Source organism: Protopterus annectens, chromosome 1.part0, assembly GCF_019279795.1.
Source record: "Protopterus annectens isolate FY-2018-M chromosome 1.part0, PAN1.0, whole genome shotgun sequence".
Taxonomy (NCBI): domain Eukaryota; kingdom Metazoa; phylum Chordata; order Ceratodontiformes; family Protopteridae; genus Protopterus; species Protopterus annectens.
In genome coordinates this window covers 1,201,654,963-1,201,675,989 of record NC_056725.1, presented here as the reverse complement: position 1 = coordinate 1,201,675,989, position 21,027 = coordinate 1,201,654,963, and the positions used below count along the sequence as shown (strand labels likewise).

The following is a 21,027-nucleotide window of genomic DNA, read 5'->3' as shown; positions in this document are numbered from 1 at the left end:
CTCAAGCTTGATCTAGCTGTAGAGCCTGGGGGGTGTGGGGCAGTGGAGCAATTTACTTAAGTGAACTTACCCTAGTGGGGGAACCTTTTGCTTCTTTCTGTTTCATGTGCTAGTGAATGACTTTCTGGGAAACTTGGTCTTTCTCTGGGGCTTGTCTAATGCAGGACTGAAAAACATCGTTTTGTTGCTGCAGGTGTCATATCCTAAATAAAGACTATCCTGGAAAGTGCTTTTTTAGGAGAATCCGATGTTGACATGAACTGCCAATTTTTTAGGAACCAAGAATCTTTTTTCCATCCCTGACCAGTGCAGAAATTATTGGAGGCTGTGATGTAGACATCCACTTTATACTTGAATTATTCATTCACCAGTATAGAGAGAGTCCCATCCTTGCAAAAAGAGCTGCGTAGTAAAATATGGTGAAGGTGAACCTCATGAAAGAGTTTACCAAAGGTAAAGGTCCACTTTCTATATTGAGCAGGTCGGATTATATGAATACTGGAGAGGAAGTTCCTCAGCGCTTGAGCCTGAGATATTTTTCCAGTGCCAGTTTCTGCCCAGTCTGTATGTAGACTAACTGCCACTGGGCACCAGTTTGTCCTCCTGGGCCTTGTTCTTTGTGCCAGGGGAGCTAGAATTGATTTTCCACTGTATCACAGGTGATAGATTGACATCTGAGTTAGCATGACTTGTAGAGCTCCTCAGATGTAGCTTCAACTGGGGACCAAGACATTCTTCCCCTTCTCAGTACATTTGTTCAAGAGGATTGCACAAGTTATCAAGTATCTTTGTGCTTTCATACCTCCAGATATGCATATAGGGCCAAGGTAAGTGGCTCTTCTCATTCTTTCATTTTGGAATGTTGATGTTCGACCAACAGACATCTACCGTTGCTCATGCCCTTGCTGCTGTGGTGTCTATGGTCTGTGAACCGTGGCAATAGGTCACACCCTTCACAATTTTAAGAACCTAGTAAAGGAGCTTTTTTTGTTGTGGCAGAACTCATAGTCCCTTGACAGCCAGTATTCTGTTTCAGCAACTCAGCTTCACAAGAGACAAAAAAATGGACCACTCTCTCAAGAGTTCTTGTAGCAGATGTTCTTCTTGCTATACTGTCACTGTCACTGTCACCTAAGCACCATGTTCAGTCATAGTCTCACATCAGGCTTTGTGCCCACTGAATGGCACACAACAACATTTATCCCACTCCACAAAGAGGGAGCCACCACTGATCCCTGGAACTATCGCCCTATTAGCCTAACGAGCTTGGTCTGTAAGGCCATAGAACGTTTCATCATGGAACTCATAAACAAAGATGTTGGTAACCTGGACCCCACCCAGTTCGGGTTTGTGAAAGGCAGATCATGCCTCCTGAACCTGATCGACTTCTTTGAGGCAGTCACCAAAGCTGTAGACGAGGGTAAGGTGGTTCACACAGCCTATCTTGACCTCGCCAAGGCTTTCAACACCATCACCCATTCTGGAATTATAGCTAAACTCACTAAACTAGGTATAAATCCCTACGTCACAAGATGGGTTGCTAATTAGGTTCATAGGTTGGTACTTGGCTACCAGCTCTAGGGCCTATACAAGCCTAGCCATAACAATTCCCTGGATATTTCTTCCTGCAATATTTACTTACCTGGACCCCTGTCTAGCAGGACACTGACGTGATCCCCGGGGTGAATTTCCTATCTCCCATGTAATTGTCAAGGTTCCTTTTGAAGAGCGCCAAGGAGGCGCTCTGCTTGACATGTATGGGCAGTCTATTCCAGAGTATGGGGAGTCTCTGGGTCAGGAACCTATCCCTTCCGCATGTTTTGTTCATTGTGTTGACAAGTTTTAGATCCCTGGAGCGTGTGGCTCTGAGGGATTGGGACTTCTTTAAGTAGGGCATGTCCAACAGCTCAGGGGTTTGACATGGCCTTGTATGTTAAGCAGAGGTCGCCTCTGGGTTTGACATGGCCTTGTATGTTAAGCAGAGATTGCCTCTGAGTAGACGATATGCCACAGAGTATAGCTGGAGTTTTTTTTAGACGGTCAGTATAGGGCATCTGTTTTAGGCCTGTGATTCTTTTAGTGAGGTATTTCTGCGGCCTTTTCAGCTGTTGCAGATGTCTTGTGAGGTACATACCAAACGGGGCATTGTACTCTGTAATGGGTCTAATGAGGGATGAGTACAGTGGGACAATGACCTCCTTTTTTTCTGGATAAAAGCCCTTGGTGATGAGGTGTGCCACATAGAAGGATTTCCTGACTGTTGTGGCGAGGTGTGCCACATAGAAGGATTTCCTGACTGTTGTGGTGAGGTGTGCCACATAGAAGGATTTCCTGACTGTTGTGGCGATGTGGTTATCGAAGGTGAGACCACTGTCCACCTGTGTCCCTAAGTCTTTCATCACACTTTCAGTGTTTAGTGTACTGCCATCTATGTGGTAATTCATGGGTGCATGTTTTTTCCCAAAGGGGATAACTATACATTTATTGCCATTAAGCTTGGGCCCATGGCTCTGGCACCAGGCATCTGTTTCTTTAAGGCCCTTTTGTAGAATATCCACATAATTTGGGGATTCAGTAATGGCTCCCAGTTTGCAGTCATCTGCAAACTTTGTTAGCCAGAGTCCCTTAGTGTTGGCCTGTACTTCAGAGAAGTAGATGCCAAACAAGAGAGGTCCCAGGACTGAACCCTGAGATACTCCACTTGTCTAGAGTTGGAGTTGTCTGCTTTTACAGTCTGGGTTCTGTTAGTAAGCCAGTTGGCAGCCCATCAAGTGACGTAGGGATTTATGCCCAGCTTAGTAAGTTTATCTGTGATTCCAGAGTGGGGGATGGTGTCTAAGTCCTTGGCAAGGTCCAGATAGGCTGTGTGGACCGCCTTACCCTAGTCCACAGCTCTGGAGAATGATTCAAAGTCAGTCAGTCAGGTTCAGGACACAAGATCGGCCCTTCACGAGCCCAAACTGGGTGGGGTCCAGTATTTGAAGGTTGCCAATGTCTTTGTTTTTAAGTCCCATGATTATGCGTTCCATGCCTTTGCAGATCAGGCTCGTCAAACTGATGGAATGATAGTTCTCAGGATCCAAGGTGGAACCCCCTTGTGGAGTGGGATAACTTAGCTGTACGCCACTCAGTTGGCTCACTGACAGAACCCACGCTGTAAAACTTACAGACTTCAAACCAGTGACAAGTGGTGTGCCACAGGGTTCAGTCCTGGGACCTCTCCTTTTTGGTATCTACTTCTCCGAAGTACAGGCTAACAAAGCTTGCAGATGACTGCAAACTAGGAGCTATAGTCGAGTCCCCAAATGACATCCTACAGAAGACCTCACTGAGACAGATGCTTGGTGTCAGAGCCATGGCCTCAAGCTCAGTGCCAAGAAGTGCATTGTCATCCCCTTTGGTAAAAACTCTGTACCCATGAACTACCACATAGGCGGCAGTCTACTTAACACCGAATGTGTGATAACAGACCTGGGGACCCAGGTGGACAGCAGTCTCTCCTTTGATAATTACATCGCCACGGTAGTTAGGAAATCCTTCTAAGTGGCACACCTCATCACAAAAGGGTTCTCATCTAGGAAAAAAGAGGTCATTGTTTCCCTCTACTCGACACTCACTAGACCCATTATAGAGTGCAATGCCCCTTTCGGAATGTACCTCACAAGACATCTGTAGCAGCTGGAAAGGCCACAGAAATACCTTACAAAGAGGATTACTGGCCTAAACAGATGCCCTACACTGACAGTCTCAAGAAACTCCAGCTTTACTCCGTAGCATATCGCCTATTCCGAGGTGATCTCTGCCTAACATATAAATCTATGTCTATCCCAGAGCTGTTGGACATGCTACACCTAAAGAAATCCCAATCCTTCTGAGCTACATGCTCTAGGGACCTAAACCTTTTCACCACAATAAACAGGACATGCTGGAGGGATAGATTCCTGTCCCAGAGACTTCCCTTACTCTGGAACAAGCTACCCATCTATGTCAAGCAAAGTTCCTCATTAGCACTCGTCAAGAAAAATATTAATAAGTGGATGGAAAATAGGAAATACACCCCAGGGATCACTTCTGTGGCTCTGCTTGATAGGCACAGGAAAATAACTTTCTTGGGTGGCGTAAGCCAGGGAACCTTGTTGGCTAGGCCTGCTTAGGCCCTTGGGCTGATAGCCTAGTACCTACCTATGAACAGTAATAGTTTTTGGGATTTCCTGGCTTGGAAGCCCAAGGCTAGCATGAATATGAAAGTCTTGATGCTCTTCGTGTTTCACTGTTGCAGTCATCACATTTGGGTTATCTGCTTGCAGTAGCCCTCAGTCGGCCTGATTAACAGAGTCTTGGGTCCTGCATCAGTTGCTGTCCCTTCTTCCATGACGTCAGTTCGTCAGCGGTATAAAACATGCAGCCAATGCCATTACATCAGTCTTTCTTGCCATGCGGTGCCCGAAGCAGTTGGCAAATGCCAGTCGGCCGACTCCTGAAATTTTCGTTTTCGAGTTTCAGAACCGAAGTCTTCAACTAAAAGCTAAGTACCTCATTGGGGAAACTTTTTCTTGCTCTAAACTGATGTCAGTAAAAGTAAATAATTGCATTACTTGTGGAAAGAAAATACCTCATAAAGATTTCCCTTCGTACTGTATTCCTTGCCTGGGCCCTGACCACGACGTACATCGCTGTCGGTTCTGTGCCTTGTTTAAACCACAAACTATCCATCGTCGGTATGATGTTGTTCGCGTTTCACTGTTGCAGTCATTACATTTGGGTAATCCTGCTAGCAGGTTGCCCTCAAGTCGGCCTGAATTCCAAAGTCCTGGGTCCTGCGTCTGCTGTCGTCGCCCCTTCCCTGACGTCAGGTCGTCAGGGGTATAAAAGAAGCAACCAATGCCTTTTTCTTTTTTTTGCCGCGCAGTGCCTGAAGCAGAAGCAGTTCGCAAGTGCCGGTTGGCTGACTCCCGAGATTTTCGAGTTCGGATTTCAGATCCGAAGTCTTCTATAAAGCTAAGTACCCCGTTGGGGAAACTTTTTTCTTGCTCCAGAACCGATGTCAGAAAAAGTTAATAACTGTACTTCTTGTGGGAAGCAAATACCTCATAAGGACTTTCATTCTTACTGTATTCCGTGCCTAGGCCCCGATCATAACTTTCTGGTTTGTCGGTTTTGTGCTAGATTTAACCAACGCACTATTAAGCGTCGGTATGATTTTGCTTTGAACTACTTTGGACGCAGTTTTAATTATCCAGAAATGTTGTCGGAAAGCCATCCGACTACCGGAGTTCACAAAAAACGCAAAGAAAAAGAAAGACACCCGAGGCCCAAAACCGACGAAGCTTCTCCTAAGCCAGTTACCGATTCGTCGGTTCTCAGTGAGGCGCTTTTGCATCCCCTGACAACCGCTACTTTAGAGTCATAGGCTGCTACAGACTCCCACGTGGAGTCGGCCATGCCGCTGGAGACTCAAGGTATTGAATCCTCGGACGCTAATCCTTCAGATGGGTCCGGAGCCGCTGAGCAGGCACCGGCTTCTGAGGGTGTATTCATACCCAAACATCTATACATTAAACCGACTTCAAAGGCAAAGACTAATGCTCCTTCAAAGACAAAGAAGCAAACTGAAGAGACACATGGACAGGCCTCCATGCCCATAAAACAGATGCTCAAAATGGCCAAAGACTTGATTACCTTGATCAGGGGTTCCCATCCCCCTCCTGATAAGAGGCCTAGGCAAGAGACTGACTATGAATCTTCAGATCAGGTTTCCATTTCTTCTGATTCCTCTTCTGATCAGGAATATTCTTTTCCCCCCTATGAGGATTCTAATGCTGAAGAATCCATACCTTCAGCTTCTGCTCCTGAGGACTATTCCTTTGGGGGAAACCTTACATTCCATGAGGGAGCATCCACTGGGAGAGCCAAGATGTTTCAGAATCTAAAAAGAGGCTCAGGGATTTCCTGTTACTACCTCAGCACAAGCCACTTGCCATTCCCCCTGTGTTAGACATTGTAGATGATATGTTTTCAGAGTCTAGCCTTACCCCTGACTCCTTACCTCCAGCTCCTGTTAAGCCTGACAGATATTACAGGGTTCCTGACTCACAAAAATTCCTTTTTAAAAACCCTGCTGCTGACCCAGAAACTATTTCTCAGGGTCCCAAGGGAGTTAAGGCTTCCGCTGCCAAAAACCCTACCCCTTCTCACAGGGATTCTAGGGCACTGGACAGATGGGGAAAAAAGGTTTACATATCTGCTACCTTGGCTATAAGGGCCTTAAACTGTCAGTTTCATATGCTCAGATGTCAGCAACATGTCATGTCATTGCTTAAACAGAAAATGTTGTTAAACTCTTAATGTGCAGAAAACAAGGAAATGCAGGATATATTGCATGCAGCTGAACAAGTTGGAAAGCATACTTTGTAATGTGGTTTTGTTTCTTTAGAGGACTCCTGCAGGGCTGCAGTAACAGGTTCTGTAATTAGAAGGCATGCTTGGTTAAAGGAACAAAATCTGCCTGATCATGTTAAAGTTAAATTATTAGATGCACCTTTACAGCATGATACTTTGTTTGGTGTTAAGGCAGAAGAGGTGTTAAAGAAAATGGAGGACAAGGCTAAATCTATGCAAATGGTCAAAGATTTCTTACAAGTACAGCCACCTAGGTTTAGTAGACACTGGCCAACTAAGAATTGGTCTTTCCTGTGTCAGACAGACCTCAAAGGGGCAGACCCAGACGCCCTACAGGCAGATCCCAGGCGCAAGGTTCATACAGGTCAAAGCAATGGGGTGCTTCTACCTCCAAAAGTGGAGAAGACAAATCACAACCCTACAGAAAACAGCCCCAATGACTTCCCCCTACCTTCACCAAGTACTTATTACCTGGCAGCACCCTTAGGGGAAAAATTAGCACTTTTTTTCTCAAAATTGGCACATTATAACCCAGGACAAGTTGGCTCTAAATATCGTGTCACAAGGCTACAAGTTCCATTTCCATACCCTGCCAAAGGCAAACGGCTGGCCAGATCTGCCAAAAAATCAATGGGCAGAGGCACAAAAACAAGTCTCATCCCTCATGGACATGAGGGCCATTCAACAAGTGCCAGAGCAAGAGCGGGGCAAGGATTTTACTCAAGACTGTTCTTAGTGCCCAGAAAGGACAAGGCCTGGAGGCCATTACTGGACCTATCGATACTGAACACATACCTGGATATACCAAAATTCAAAATGTTGACTTTGCAGCAGCTTCTATCCATGCTGGGCAAGAACGCTTGGCTTGTAACTTTAGACCTAAAAAAGGCATACCTGCATGTCCCAATCAGACAAATATGCAGAAGATGCGTCAGATTCAAGGCTGGCTCAATGCATTACCAATTCTCTGCACTGCCCTTTGGCTTATCTACTGCGCCCAGGGTCTTTACAAAGTGCCTGGCTCCCACCAGTAATTGCATTCTGCAGACAGAGGAATACAAATATACCCTTACTTGGACGACTGTCTCATTCAAGCAGAGAACAAGGACATCCTTTTACAGAATCTGACGTTTGTGAAAAAACTTCTAACATGCCTAGGGTACACAGTCAATGAAAAGAAATCAAAACTAGTACCCTCTCAAGAGATAATATTCCTGGGTACAAGCTTAAATACAACTGCCCAGATGGCTTATCTCACGCCAGACAAACAAAGGCAACTGACTACCTATTTCAACATGTTAGCAACAAAGGCCCAGTTATCTGCAAGAAAAATTCTGCAGGCTGTGGGCTTCATGGCATCCTGCATCCTATTAATTCCATATGCAAGACTGTATATGAGGAAACTTCAGTGGTACCTAAAAAGTGTTTGGACACAACATTGCCACAGCCTAGAAACCATAATTACTCATTCCCTGCCTGCAACTGGAGTTTCGATGGTGGGGAAAGGCTTGCCACCAAAACAAGGGACAGCCATTCACATTACCCCCAGCCAGGCAGACACTAACAACGGATGCATCAGATTATGCCTGGGGGTCCCACATGGCAGGAAGATGCATTCAGGGAACATGGAGCTCAAACCAAATGCAGCTACATATCAATCAAAAAGAGATGCTAGCTGTTCAAAATGCCCTGACAGCCTTCAAGGACCTACTTCATCCAGGACAACTACTGATAGACAGACAACACCACGGTCATGTGGTATATAAACAAGCAGGGGGGCACTCATTCTTACCCCCTTTGCAGACTAGCTATGACTTTGTGGGACACAGCATTGACTTACCAAGTACATCTGCAGGCACGATTCCTGCCAGGAAGGAGTAATACTCTGGCAGATGAACTAAGCAGAAACCTCATGGATCCCCACGAGTGGCAGCTGGATCCACAAGTCTTCAACATAACAAGGAAATGGGGATGCCTGGACATAGATCTATTTGCCTTCCCTCACAACTACCAACTAAAGAGATTCTGCACAAGGATTTATCACAGGCAAGCATGGAAAGTGGATGCTATATCCTTCAGCTGGAAAAACCTATCAGTATATGCCTTTCCCCCTCTGCCTCTCCTCCCCAAGGTACTCCTAAAGGTCATACAGGAGAAGCCAAAGATGATTCTGAATGCACCAGACTGACACCGGCAGCACTGGTACCCAATATTAAGGAACTTGTCTCAATGCCCAGCTTGGACCTTACCTCAAGTACCGCATCTACTATCCCAGCAAAACAATCAGATCCTGCTTAGCCAGCTCAGAACTTTAAACCTGGCAGCATGGCGATTAACGTAGTCATACAAAACACACCTCTCAGCAAAGCTGTGATGGATGTCATTTTGGAAGCCAGAAGGCCTAGTACTAGAAAATCTTATGCTGGAAAATGGAAGAGAATCTGTGCTTGGAACCAGGCACAAGGAACAGATACAACTGTACCAAATATTCCTCAGATTTTACAATACTTAACTGAGATGCTGGACAAAGGCCTATCTTTCTCATCTATTAAAATTCATGCCTCTGCCATTTTGGCCCATTACAATGCAGAGCCACCAATCTTTTCTCATCCCTTATTAAAACAGTACCTTAGAGGAGCCAAAAAATTAAGGCCTCCAAGGAGATCACCAATGCCTGCATGGGACCTCAAGTACGTCTTGGAAAAACTCACCCTGCCTCCTTTTGAGCCAGCTGCTACTGCGGATATAAAGTTTTTATCTTGGAAAACAGCTCTGCTCCTAGCAATAACTTCTGCAAGACAAGTTTCAGAGCTACAGGCACTCATGGCTGTAGAACCTTTTATCATGTTTTATCTGGACAGGGTCTCCCTGAGGACAAACCCAACATTTATGCCTAAGTGGTGTCCAGTGTGGCTCTTAATCAAACCATTCATCTGCCAACTTTCTATCCAAATCCACAGAACAAGGGGGAAAGAATTCTACATTCTTTGGACGCACAGACAGCTTAGATTCTACTTGGACAGAACCAAAGTTTTCAGAAAGACAGAGCAGTTACTAGTGGCATATGCTGCAGGATCACAAGGAAAGGCTGTCTCAAAGCAGACTATTTCAAAGTGGTAGGCCACTGCATTAGTTTCTGCTACTTATACCATGGCAAGCCAGTGCCTAAGGGCAGTAGGCCACATTCCACCAGAGCTGCAACCACTTCAGCAGCCTTTCTCAGGGGAGTACCAACCAAGGACATTTTAGAACCAGCTACTTGGAGTTCAGTGCACACCTTTACAAAGCACTATCATCTGCCACTCTACTCTAAATCTCTACTCTAAATCCAGGGCAGGCTTTGCCACTGCAGTTCTGCAGGGTCTCATAGCCGCTCCTAATGCTGTTTAGCTCCAGCCTCCCAACCATAGCCCAAACCCAAAGTGTATTCAAGAAACTGGAGGAGAAAGTTCAGACTATACGGACTGATAAAGACTTCCTACAAGTCACAGAGAGTCACACTGACTAGATTATGTAGAGGATTCTCTACTAGGATGCGGTCCTTTTCTGATTCCCAGTCCAAATCCAACAGTAGAAAGACCAAAAAAGTTAAATACAGCAGAATGTGGCAAGCCAATCCTAAAACTAGGTCTGGAGGGTCCCAGCCCCAGGGACCCAGGAGAGAGCAGCTGTGGCTTAGAAAAGTACCTCCCTATCTCAAAAAAAATAAAAAATCCACCCCCAACCCAGACCCTTGCCCACCACCTGCAGGGTAGGGTCAGACTCTTCCTCTTTTTCAGTTCCTGGCAAACAGTCACTCTGGACAAGTGGGTTTTGAATCTCAGAAGCTTAGAGTAAGAAAAATGCAGTTCTCTTACCTTCCAAAGTTTCAGGTATCCCAGCAGTTGCTTAATGCATACTCAAGGAGAGGCAGGCTCATTTTCAAGACCTCTTTTGATAGGGATCCATAATACTGGTCTCTCCAAAGGAAATAGGAACAGCATTTTACTCTGTTATTCTGTTCCTAAGAAAGGAAGGATTCTGAAGGCCATTGTTGGACCTGTCAGAGGTAAACAAGTTTCTCCTTGTCCCAAAATTCAAAATGCTCACCTTGCAGAAGCTCCTTCCTCATCTTCTCCCCTGTGCTGTCATAGTCACTCTGGACCTGAAGGATGCTTTCCTTCAAATCCTTATAGTGAGGGGACACACGTTTCCTTTTCTTCAGGACAGTGAGTGCTCACTACCAATGTTGTGCCTGTCCTTTGGCTTGTCTGCTACTTCCAGAGTTTTTACCAAATGTATAATTCTAGTAATAGTGTTTTGTACGACAAAGGCTATCCATATTTACCCTTATTTGGACAACTGCCTCATTCATACAGGCTGGTGAAAGACTTGTGGATTAACTTGGTGTATCACTCTAAATGGCCATAGATTGCCTGTCCAGTCTAGGATTTGCACTCTTGTCTAAGAAATACAGCCGCCATCTCACCACCTGGTAAATTTTCCTGGGGGCAGAGTTGGACTCCAGGGACCTAAAGCCTCTCTCTTTCAGGAAAAATACAGTTTCTTACCCAGTATTTTTAAACCATCAGGTGACATGAGATGGTACCCGCCAGGTAGGTTCTCAGAACTCTGTGGTATGTTACCTACAGCATCCTTATGATACCCTTAGCCAGATTGCATGTGAAGAAAATCCACCAGTACCTAAAGATTTGTGGTGCCAGCATTAACAGTCTTTACATTTCTAGGCTCATGCTCTTCCCTGTGTCAAGAAGAAGTTCCTTTGATAGGCAGATACCTGCTACCTGAACCTCAGGAGTCCCCTTCAGAGAGATAGGTACTCACTAGTGATGTTTTGGATCATGTCTGAAGCACCCATTCAGTTGGAAATGATGCTGCTTGGCAGGTGGTGTAACATATTTTTAAAGAGCGACATCAGTTTAGAAGAAATGATGAAAGTGCAGAAAACTCCTTTTTCCTTCAAAGTAAAATGGACACTGGGCATTGTGCTTTCGAGAGCAAACAATACCACAGTGATATGGTATATCAACAAACAGGGGAAAACTCACGCCTGCTTTCACTGCTGAATGGCCCTTCAGCTTTCTGGAGATGACACATGGGCTGTGACTTGTATCTCCTGACACAGTCCCTACAAGGGGCAGCAAAGTTTGACAGACATTGTCAACAGATCTGTTAGACCCTCCCACAAATGGATACTAAAAAGGTCAGTGTTCCACAGACTCGCACACAAGTGGGGTGTACCAGATCTAGACCTTTTCATCTGAGAAATAAACAGGCAAATTAGAAAGTTTTGCTTAAGTGCCCCAACAAACCAGGCCCAGAGGACAGATAACCTCTACTTACTTTGGACGGTCTATTTCTTTTTACCTTCCTTTCCCTATCCCTCTTCCCTAGGGTGCTTCAGAAGATCAGAGAGAACTAGCTGACAGTGATTCTGATAGTACCCTTTGGCCCAAGCAGCAGTGGTTCTCCATGGCCTTAACAGCAGGGCCATGGAGTAGTCTTGGGTGTTACCACTTAGACTGGCATCTTCTGACTCATAATAGGGAAACCCCTATACACCCCCACTTGGCAACTCTGAAACTGGTAATGTGGATGATATGATTCTCCATCCAGAAAACTTTCTGACAAGGTCATCTTACAAATTCCGAAAGAAGCAAGGAGACTCACTGCCGGGAAATCATACCTCTCCAAACAGGTAAAATTCCCTAGTCCTTTTTTTACCTTAAGATGCATGCATTTGCAGTTTTGGTCCGTCTGCCTGACTCTACCATGAAGCAATTCTTCAATTGTATCATCCATTTGAAGCCCCCAAGGAGAGACCCCTGCACTGTACTGAGACCTTAACTTTGTGTTAGAAAAACTTATTCTACCCTCCCGTGAGTCTGCTGCTTCCACTGACCTTATGTTACTCACCTGGAAAACTATTCTTCTGAGAGCCAACACATCAACCGGAAAATTTTTTGAATTGCAAGCCCTTATGTGTGTGTGTGGGGGGGGGGGGGGGGTGGCGGCACTTTGATATCTTCCACAAGGACAGAGTTTCCGTGCACATAGTCCCTTTTTTTTTTGCCACAAGAAGTTTCTGAGATTTCTCTAAACCAAGCTGATTACTTGTCTGTTTTCTTTCCTAACCCCCAGAACAAAGGGAAAGAGCTTGGTATTCCCTGAATGTATTCTTGCACAAGACAAAGAACCATATAAAATCTGTTTGTGGCATTTACGTAGATTGAGGAAGGAAATCCTGTCAGCAAATGGACTTTTTCAAAGTGGATTTCAAATAGTTTTGATTTCTTCTATAGACACATTGAGAAGCTTGTGCCTGGCAGCATAAGGCCACAGCAGCAGCTACTGCCTTCATGAGAGGAGTGCCTACCCAGTCCATCTTGGAGACAGTCATCTGGTCTTCAGCACACCCTTTTCAAAACTGTGCAATTTGGCTCGAGCTTCTAGGTCTAGGGCAGGATTTGTTTCTGTGTTTCTGCAATGAGTGATCTCCCACAGTCTTCCGTTCAACCACCTCTTTGTCTTTAGCTCTGTGAATTTCTCCTAATGTCATTACTGCTGCAGAGAAGCATGATTAACATATTACAGTTATGTAGCTACTTATAAATGTAGATGTTCTTGTGTTTTCACTGTTGCATTAATGGTTCCATCCCACCATCTCCTCTTTACATAGGTAGGTACTAGGCTATTGGCCCTAGGGCTATATAAGCCTAGCCAAATGGCACCCTGGCTTTTGCCACCCAAGAAAATTATTTTCCTGTGCCCCTGTCAAGCAGAGCCACAGAAGTGATCCCCGGGGTGAATTTCCTATCTCCCATCTAATCATCAAGATTTTTCGTGAAGAATGCTAATGAGAAGCTTTGTTTGATATAGATAGGTAGTTTGTTCCAGAGTACATATTTAACTTGGTTACGTTAGGATTGGTACCCTAATGTCTCCATGTTAGTTCTTCTTCCATCTCCATGTAGGTTCCTCATGCTTCTCTTCCTGGGCAGGTTGCAATGTCTGACAGCAGCAATGAGAGTGAAACTCTGACCTGGGAGCAAGAAAGATCTGAAGAAATGGCTCTGGCTGGTGACCTTTTATACCCCAGTGTCCTGGCGTCTGGAAGGGTGTTTGACGGCCCTGGTCAAATTGATCAAGTCTCTGGTTTTTGTGTCAGCCTCAAAATTCCAGGGCAGGAAATCCCAAAGGCCATTACTGGACATTGAAGACACTCAAGCCTCTACAGTTGGGGTAAGTAGATGCACAACTTTACTTTCTTCAGGATCCTCTGATAAATATGCTTTATTCCACATGTCTGATATGTGTATTTCCATTTCTAATTCTTTGTTCCATTTTTGACAGTATTTCTGTGAGTTAAGCAGTATCCTCTGAGATCTTGGACCATGCTTTGAGCACATACTTTCTACATATGATTTGTTAAATTTTTGTGTTCCTTTCTTAAAATGTTAAGGCAAGAAAAACTGGAAGAACTAGGGTGATGGTAGTTTACAATTGTAAAAACAAATTGTCTTTAAAAAAACAGTTTGTAACAACAATGTAAATATAGAAGTGGAGTAAACATTTTCCTTACAGCTGTACTGATTTTTTCTAAGTAACCTGAGGCTGTCTGCTATAATTCAGTACATGGCAAAAGTGATCTAAAGAGAAAGTTGATTTGCAAAGCATTAATGGTTGACAGGGAAGGGTGTGATACTGAGAAACAGACTATTACTGGAAATTATTTTCGAATACTAATTATTTTTTTTTCTGTTTTTAGTGTCTCTTGTGTGGTGCCTGCTGCACTTGCATCTCTTCCTTGTTTACAAGTCCCAAACCCCCCTGCTGTCTACACTCACTCCATGAGGTTACTTTGGCAGAATATGAAGATGGGATTAGCTCCTTTCCTGCAGCATAAATGGCCTTTCATTTTTCCATCCAGTTTGCAGTTCCCTGAGCTCCGCCTGGTACAGTATGACTCAGGTTTGTGAGCCACAAAGATCATAAGAAGTTGATGAATATTGAAATAACTTTTTGTTTTGCTTGACTGTGTTAAATCACTATGAAATGCATAATGTACTGACAGTGGCTTAATGTAGTGCACTGTGTCAAAGGGCATTTAGATTTTAATGTGTTAGTAACATAAGCCTGAAGTGAAAAAGGAAAAGGAAGTACACAAGATTGACCTCACAAATTCACACACACGCACACATGCAAGGCTGGATTCAGGATTCTTCACCAGATTAGTAGTTAATTGTTTTTACTTTATGAAGTCTGGGATTGTAGTGACAGAAGAAAGATAGTCTGGTCTGTCTGAGTTGGAATATGCACAGATAGGCTTAAGTGAAAATTACTAGCAACTAGTTGCTTGATTTATTTCTGGTACCTTTCACTTTTGGCTAATTAAAGTGTGTTTTTACATTAAGAAGACTGGAGCTGCAGTTCTAGCATGAGTAGAAAGGTAGCCTGGTCTGTCTGAGCTGGGAAAACAAACAAGAAGGTTTAAAGCAAGATTGTTTCATCAGCACAGAAGGCTTATTGTGGACTTAGTTGTTTTTTGCTGTTCTTTTGCATCAAAAAGTTCAGAATTGTCTGTCTTGTGGCAGAAGGTGTTTACCTGGTCTCTTTGAGTTGGGAGGGTTTCCAGGGAGCTCGAAGTGTAGTTGCTTGTTGGCTAGAGGGCACTTTTTTGTGGAACTGTTCACTGCACTGCACAGTGGCTGTTAGTAGTAACCTGTGTAGTAGCAACTCTGTAGAGCTAGTACTTTAACCTGTAATAAAGAAAGGATTTGTGTGGCGCTAAGTTTAGGGCAGCTGTTAAGTGCATCAAACTTCACTAGTATCTGATCATAGCACTATCCAACTTCTAACCTTAATCCTAGAAACCACTCATGTGACCAAGTCCCTGAGTCATAATAGCCCAATCCTAGTACAGGTCCTTACAACCTAGATTTGTAATTTTCTAATGTCTCTGTGACCAGATTGGTAGATATGGACACCCTGAGACAATGTAGTGATTGTTTTATGTACACTGACAGTCTTTTAGTCTTTAAAGAAACCAACGCAGTATGTGAGAGATGTACCTACATCATTTCCTTGGAGGCAGAAATCTCGCTTACAAACAAGGTTGTCAACAACACACACACTACATCTTGCTGACATACTCCTCACCACAGACGCAGACCTTCTTATGCCGAGGCACTTAAATCTCTCCATACCTCAAAGCCCTCCTAAGCTGTCAGATAGCAACACCTATCCTCAGCAAGCACTAAAGCACACAGCAAAAGCAGCACCTAACACCACACAAAAACCTCAGTGAACCCCGGAAACAAAGCCCATAAGGTAAGCAGACTATGCCAGTTACTGACAAGCTTGTACTGTTGTCATAAGGGGATTCTGTTGTAAGACACACAAATGCATCTCTCACAAGGCTGGACAAGGTAATTGCCTATCTGGAGCAAGGATCCTCAGTGTCATGCATGCACTCAAGTCACTGTACCACATGCACCAATATGATTCTGTCATAGCCCATGTGAGTGTAAATGACTTAATATGTACTTCAATGGACTATATGAAATGAGACATTGTGGATCTCTCTGAATGTGTGTCACAGACAGGTGTGTGCCTTGCATTGAGCAACAGACTACCTTCACCAAGGATGATGCCACAGTTTGAACAGAAAATTATTAATTTCAGTAACTAGCATAGTTTCTGGTGTCACTCCAGGGGGAGTCCAGTATTTGTCAGCATGCTGGGACATGGTTAACAGATTACATTGCTTTGCCAAGAATGGTCTGCATCTGCCCCCCTGGGCTTTTGGATTTTGACTAAAACTTTATCCACTCCCTTAGAGCCCTTTTTTAGGCAGTATCAGAATAACAAAACTGCCAGCATAGCAGGTGTACTGCATAATGATTGAAGCCTAAACAAGAAACTCCATACCCTACAAGCTCTCCTGTAGACATCTGTGCTGTCACTGAGACTTGGTTTAAACTCATAGAAAGTTCTGTGGCAGTGGAAGGCTACAGCACCTTCCACACATCTGACCGACAGCAGCACAGACAGAGCTAAAGGTGGAGGTGTCTCAAGTTGCATTAGCAACATATACAACTCCAGGTTGTTTAAACAGGATAATGTGTTCATCCACATCCATGTCTCCATAGATAAGGTTCCTTCCAATGTTGTGACCAACTGCAGGTCACCTTCTATGATCCATGAAGCTCACAACTCTTACCTAGACCTACAAGAGGCACTCACCATCCAACCAAATCCTCTATTCAGTGGAGGTTTTACCCTTCTATAGACTGGGAAACTTGCACTGTGTCTAACTCATAGGCACAACTTTTCTTGGACTTTATCAACAAAATCACCCTGGATCATTTGATGCACTCCAACCAGAGGCTCAAACATATTGAATCTAGTACTCACCAGCATGGGAGAACGTTGATCCCGCCTCCCGCCAACTCTCCCAGTGACATGACGTCATTTGGTCAGACAATAAAGCTGTTTGCCTTGAAATAAAAATAAACCTGGAAAACCCAACTAAACCCGTAACAGTTACTGTTCTAAAGCAAACTGCAGCCTATTAAAAGACAGCTGGTCAAAATTTACATCTTCCCCAAACCCAGAGAAGACAACTACCTATGCAGAATTATTTAAAGAAGCCCTGTGCAAACATGCAAATGGCTGCATTGAGACTGCCATACTTACCAGAAGTAAGCTCACATGTAAACCAAAAGCAGTCTCCGCTGGTGGAATCTTTACCTTAATAGGCTTTATAACAAAAAAAGGTTATGGCCAAAATCAGAAAGAACAACTGTCATAGAGACAAGAGCTCTCTGATTCAACTAAACAAGAAGCTAAGAGGTTTAATAAAATCCAACAAGGCCAATTACAATGTTGGGATAGCCCCTCAGGGTAAGGACAATCACAAGGCCACCTTTGGCTATGTCAGGAACCTTAAAGGTAACACTTAACAGTGTGCAGAACTGGTAGTAAATGATACAGCCTTCTTTGACGTAGCGAATCTAACAGCTGAAAAATGTAGCTGTGACTTCAACCCAGTACCCCCTATGGAATCCCTTCTAGCATATCCCCCCCGAAACTATCAATAGGGTGCAGATCTTGGTGGCACTCGCTAAGGCCAAAACAATAATTCATTGGACACCAACAATATCCCTGTTTGCCTTAAAACGAGACTTAGCTGGGACCATTTGAGACACTTCAACTACAGCTTCAAAATGGGTTTCATACCAGATGAATGGAGGGCTGCAACTGTCATCCCTACTCATAAGGGTTGGACCATCAACCAACACCAAGAACTACAGACCCATCATTCTGACAAGTCTGATATGCAAAAGCCATGGAATGAATTATAGCGGAAATAATCAGTGAGGATATTGGCAAGCTGCAGACACTGGACCCCCATCCCAGTTTGGCTTTTTTAAGGGAAGGTATTATCTACTGAACCTAGTAGATTTTTTTGAGAGGGTCACCAAGGCTATGGGTGAGGGAAAATGGTGCATACCTCCTACCTTGATCTGGCCAATGAGTTCGATACACTACCCCACTCAGGTATTGTTAACAAAGTCTCAGAAATAGGCATAAACCCCTACATAACTTACTGGATTTTTGGCCACCTCACAGGACCCAAGAATTTTGGATCACTGCGATCACCTCCACCAGGAGACCAGTCACCAACAGAGTAACCCCAAGGCTTTGTATTGGACCTGCCTTTGTTTGGCATCTACTTCCTGGAAGGCTAATGTCAGAAGCCTCTGGCTTACCAAGTTCGCGGATGACTGTAAATTGGGAGCTGTCATAGATCCCCTCCCCCCATGACAGTAATGTCAAACACACAAGACCTACACAAAACAAAACCACAAGAATGTCTAACACAAATAAATGACTGTTGCCAAAGCCACAGATTAAAAACTCACTGTGAAGAAATGCATTATACTGAAGTTTGGGAAATCGTCCACCCAAGCTAATTATTCCATCGATGAAATACCCTTAAGAGGCGGTGACCTGATAGTTAGGAATCTGGTAACATACATAGGCTGTAATCTGGCCTTTGACCAACATGTACTCAAGATGCTAAAAACAAATCATTCTGTGTTGCCCAACTCATAAGCAAGGGTGTGGCATCCAGGTCCAAGGAAGTTACAATACCAATGAATGTATTCAGCCCTTATCAGACCCATCATTGAGTACCTTGCCCCCCCCCCCCCATTGACATGCACCTAATCAGGCACTTGTAACAATTGGAACACCCTCAAAAGTTTCTTACCAGGAGAATCCAGGTATGAATATCCTGTCTTACACATATTACCTTAAGGCCTTTTCTCTGTACTCAAGTCTCCTTCAGGTTATTGACAGGAGCTCTATGCTTAGTGTATAAGGCTTCTTCGGGTCCAGCTCTGATGAATCTCTTGCACACCCGCTAAGCCAACACCACCAGAAACACTAGATCCAAGGACCTGAATTGTATCTGCATATAAATAGAACATGCTGGTGAGACCGATGTGTCTCAAAGGATCCCTGCCCATAAGTAATTATTGGATGTGTGATGTGTTGCATCCTTATAAAGTTGAGGTGCTTCCTTTCTCCCTTGATGTTCTTCGTGTTTCACTGTTGCAGTCATTACATTTGGTTTATCTGCTTGCAGGTAGCCCTCAGTCGGCCTGATTATCAAAGTCTTGGGTCCTGCGTCATTTGCTGTCTCATTTTCCATGACGTCAGGTAGTCAGGGGTATGAAGCATGCAGCCGATTTCATTACATTAGTCTTTCTTGCTGTGCGGTGCCCGAAACAGACGTTCGCAAGTGCTGGTTGGCCTTCTTCTGAAATTTTCGTTTTCGAGTTTCAGATCTGAAGTCTTCAACTAAGCTAAGTACCCCATCGGGGATCCTTTTTCTTGCTCTAAACTGATGTCAGTAAAGGTTAACAATTGTATTTCTTGTGGAAAGCATATACCTCATAAATATTTTCATTCATACTGCATTCTTTGCTTAGGCCCAGACCACGACGTACCTCGCTGTCGGTTTTGTGCCTTATTCAAACCTTGAACTATTCATCGTCTGTTCTTTTTTGCTTCTAAATATTTTTGTACTCTGTTCAATTATCCAGAAATGCCTTCGGTAAGTCACCCAACTACCGACATTCCAAAAAAACACAAAGATAAAGACAGACACAGACCGCATAGGTCCAAAGCTGCCGCCGACGCTTCTCCTAAGCTAGTTGCCAGTTTGCCAGTACTCAGTGAGGCGCTTTCGCAGCCCCTGATACCTGCTACTTCAGATTCGCAGGCCTCTACTGAGACCCATTCAGAGTCCTGCATGCCACGAGATGCTTCGACTGTGGTACTTGCGGATGTCTCTACCTTGGATGAGTCCGGAGATGCTGTGCAGGGCACCGGCTTCTGAGGGTGTATTCAGGCCTACTGACTTGCATGTTAAACCAACTCCATCTTCTTCTTCAAGGCCTAAAACTCTATCCATGCCTAGAAAACCGATGCCCAGACCACATGGTCAGGCCCCTATCCCTAAAAAACAAATAAGAATGGCTGAAGACCTTATTACTCTAATCAGGGGAAGCCACCCTTCTCCCTCTGAGAGACCTAGAACTGATTTTCCTTCTGATTCTTCTGAGCAGGATTCTGAAATTTCTGTTTTTTCTGATGACCAGGAGTTGCCCTTAGCTACCTATGAGGATTCTGGGCAGAGGACTCCAGTCCCTCTGCTTCCCCTCCAGACGATTTCTCTTTTGGTGAAACCTTGCATTCTCTTAGGGAGCATTTCCGCTGGGAAAGCCATGATTACTCTGACTCCAAAAAAGAGACTTTGGGAATTCTTACTCCTACCTCAACACCGGCCTTTAGCTATCCCTCCTGTACTGGATATTGTAGATGATACCTTCTTGGGATCTAGCCTGGTCCCTGACTCTCTACCTCCAGCTCCCAGAAAACCTGACAGGTATTACAGGTTACCTGACTCTCACAAGTTCCTCTTTAAGAATCCTACTGCGGATCCTGAGACCATTTCACAGGGACCCAAAGGCATTAAGGCTACTACTGCCAAAAAACCTACCCCCTCTGATAGAGATTCCAGGGCCCTGGACAGATGGGTAAGAAGGTGTACACTTCTGCAACTTTGGCCATTAGGGCCTTAAACTGCCAGTTTCATATGTTAAAGTATCAGTAGCATATTATTGGATTGCTTTTGTGCTGAAAATAAAGAATTACAGGATTTAATGCATTCTACTGAACAAGTTGGAAAATATACTTTGCAATGTGGTTTTGATCTATTAGAGGCATCTTGCAGGGCTGCTGTCACTGGGTGTGTGTACTTAAAAGCCATGATTGGCTTAAGGAGCAATCTTTGCCAGAGCATGTTAAAGCTAAATTACTGGATGCTCCCTTAAACCAAGACTGCCTGTTTGGCAACAAAGCAGAAGTAGTACTTAAAAAGATGTGGGGGGGGAAGCTAAATCTATGCAAACTGTTAAAGATTTCCTGCAAGTACAGCCTCCCAGATTTAGTAGGCACTGGCCTTCTAAGAATTGGTCCTTTCCTGCCTCTTCCAGGCCTTCTCATTCCAAACCCAGAACCAGCAGAACACCCAGGCTGATGTCTCAAGGTATT

General features: G+C 44.3%; 1 protein-coding gene across 3 annotated transcripts in view; it reads left to right on the top strand.

The window, feature by feature from the left end:
- EP400 (E1A binding protein p400) overlaps positions 1-21,027 on the top strand; it is a 3,509,270-nt gene that overhangs the window by 1,844,898 nt on the left and 1,643,345 nt on the right. For all 3 annotated transcript variants that reach the window (XM_044065578.1, XM_044065569.1, XM_044065563.1), the window contains one exon: positions 14,168-14,370. In XM_044065578.1, the coding sequence (XP_043921513.1) occupies positions 14,168-14,370 (203 nt within the window). The remainder of the gene's footprint in view (positions 1-14,167; positions 14,371-21,027) is intronic.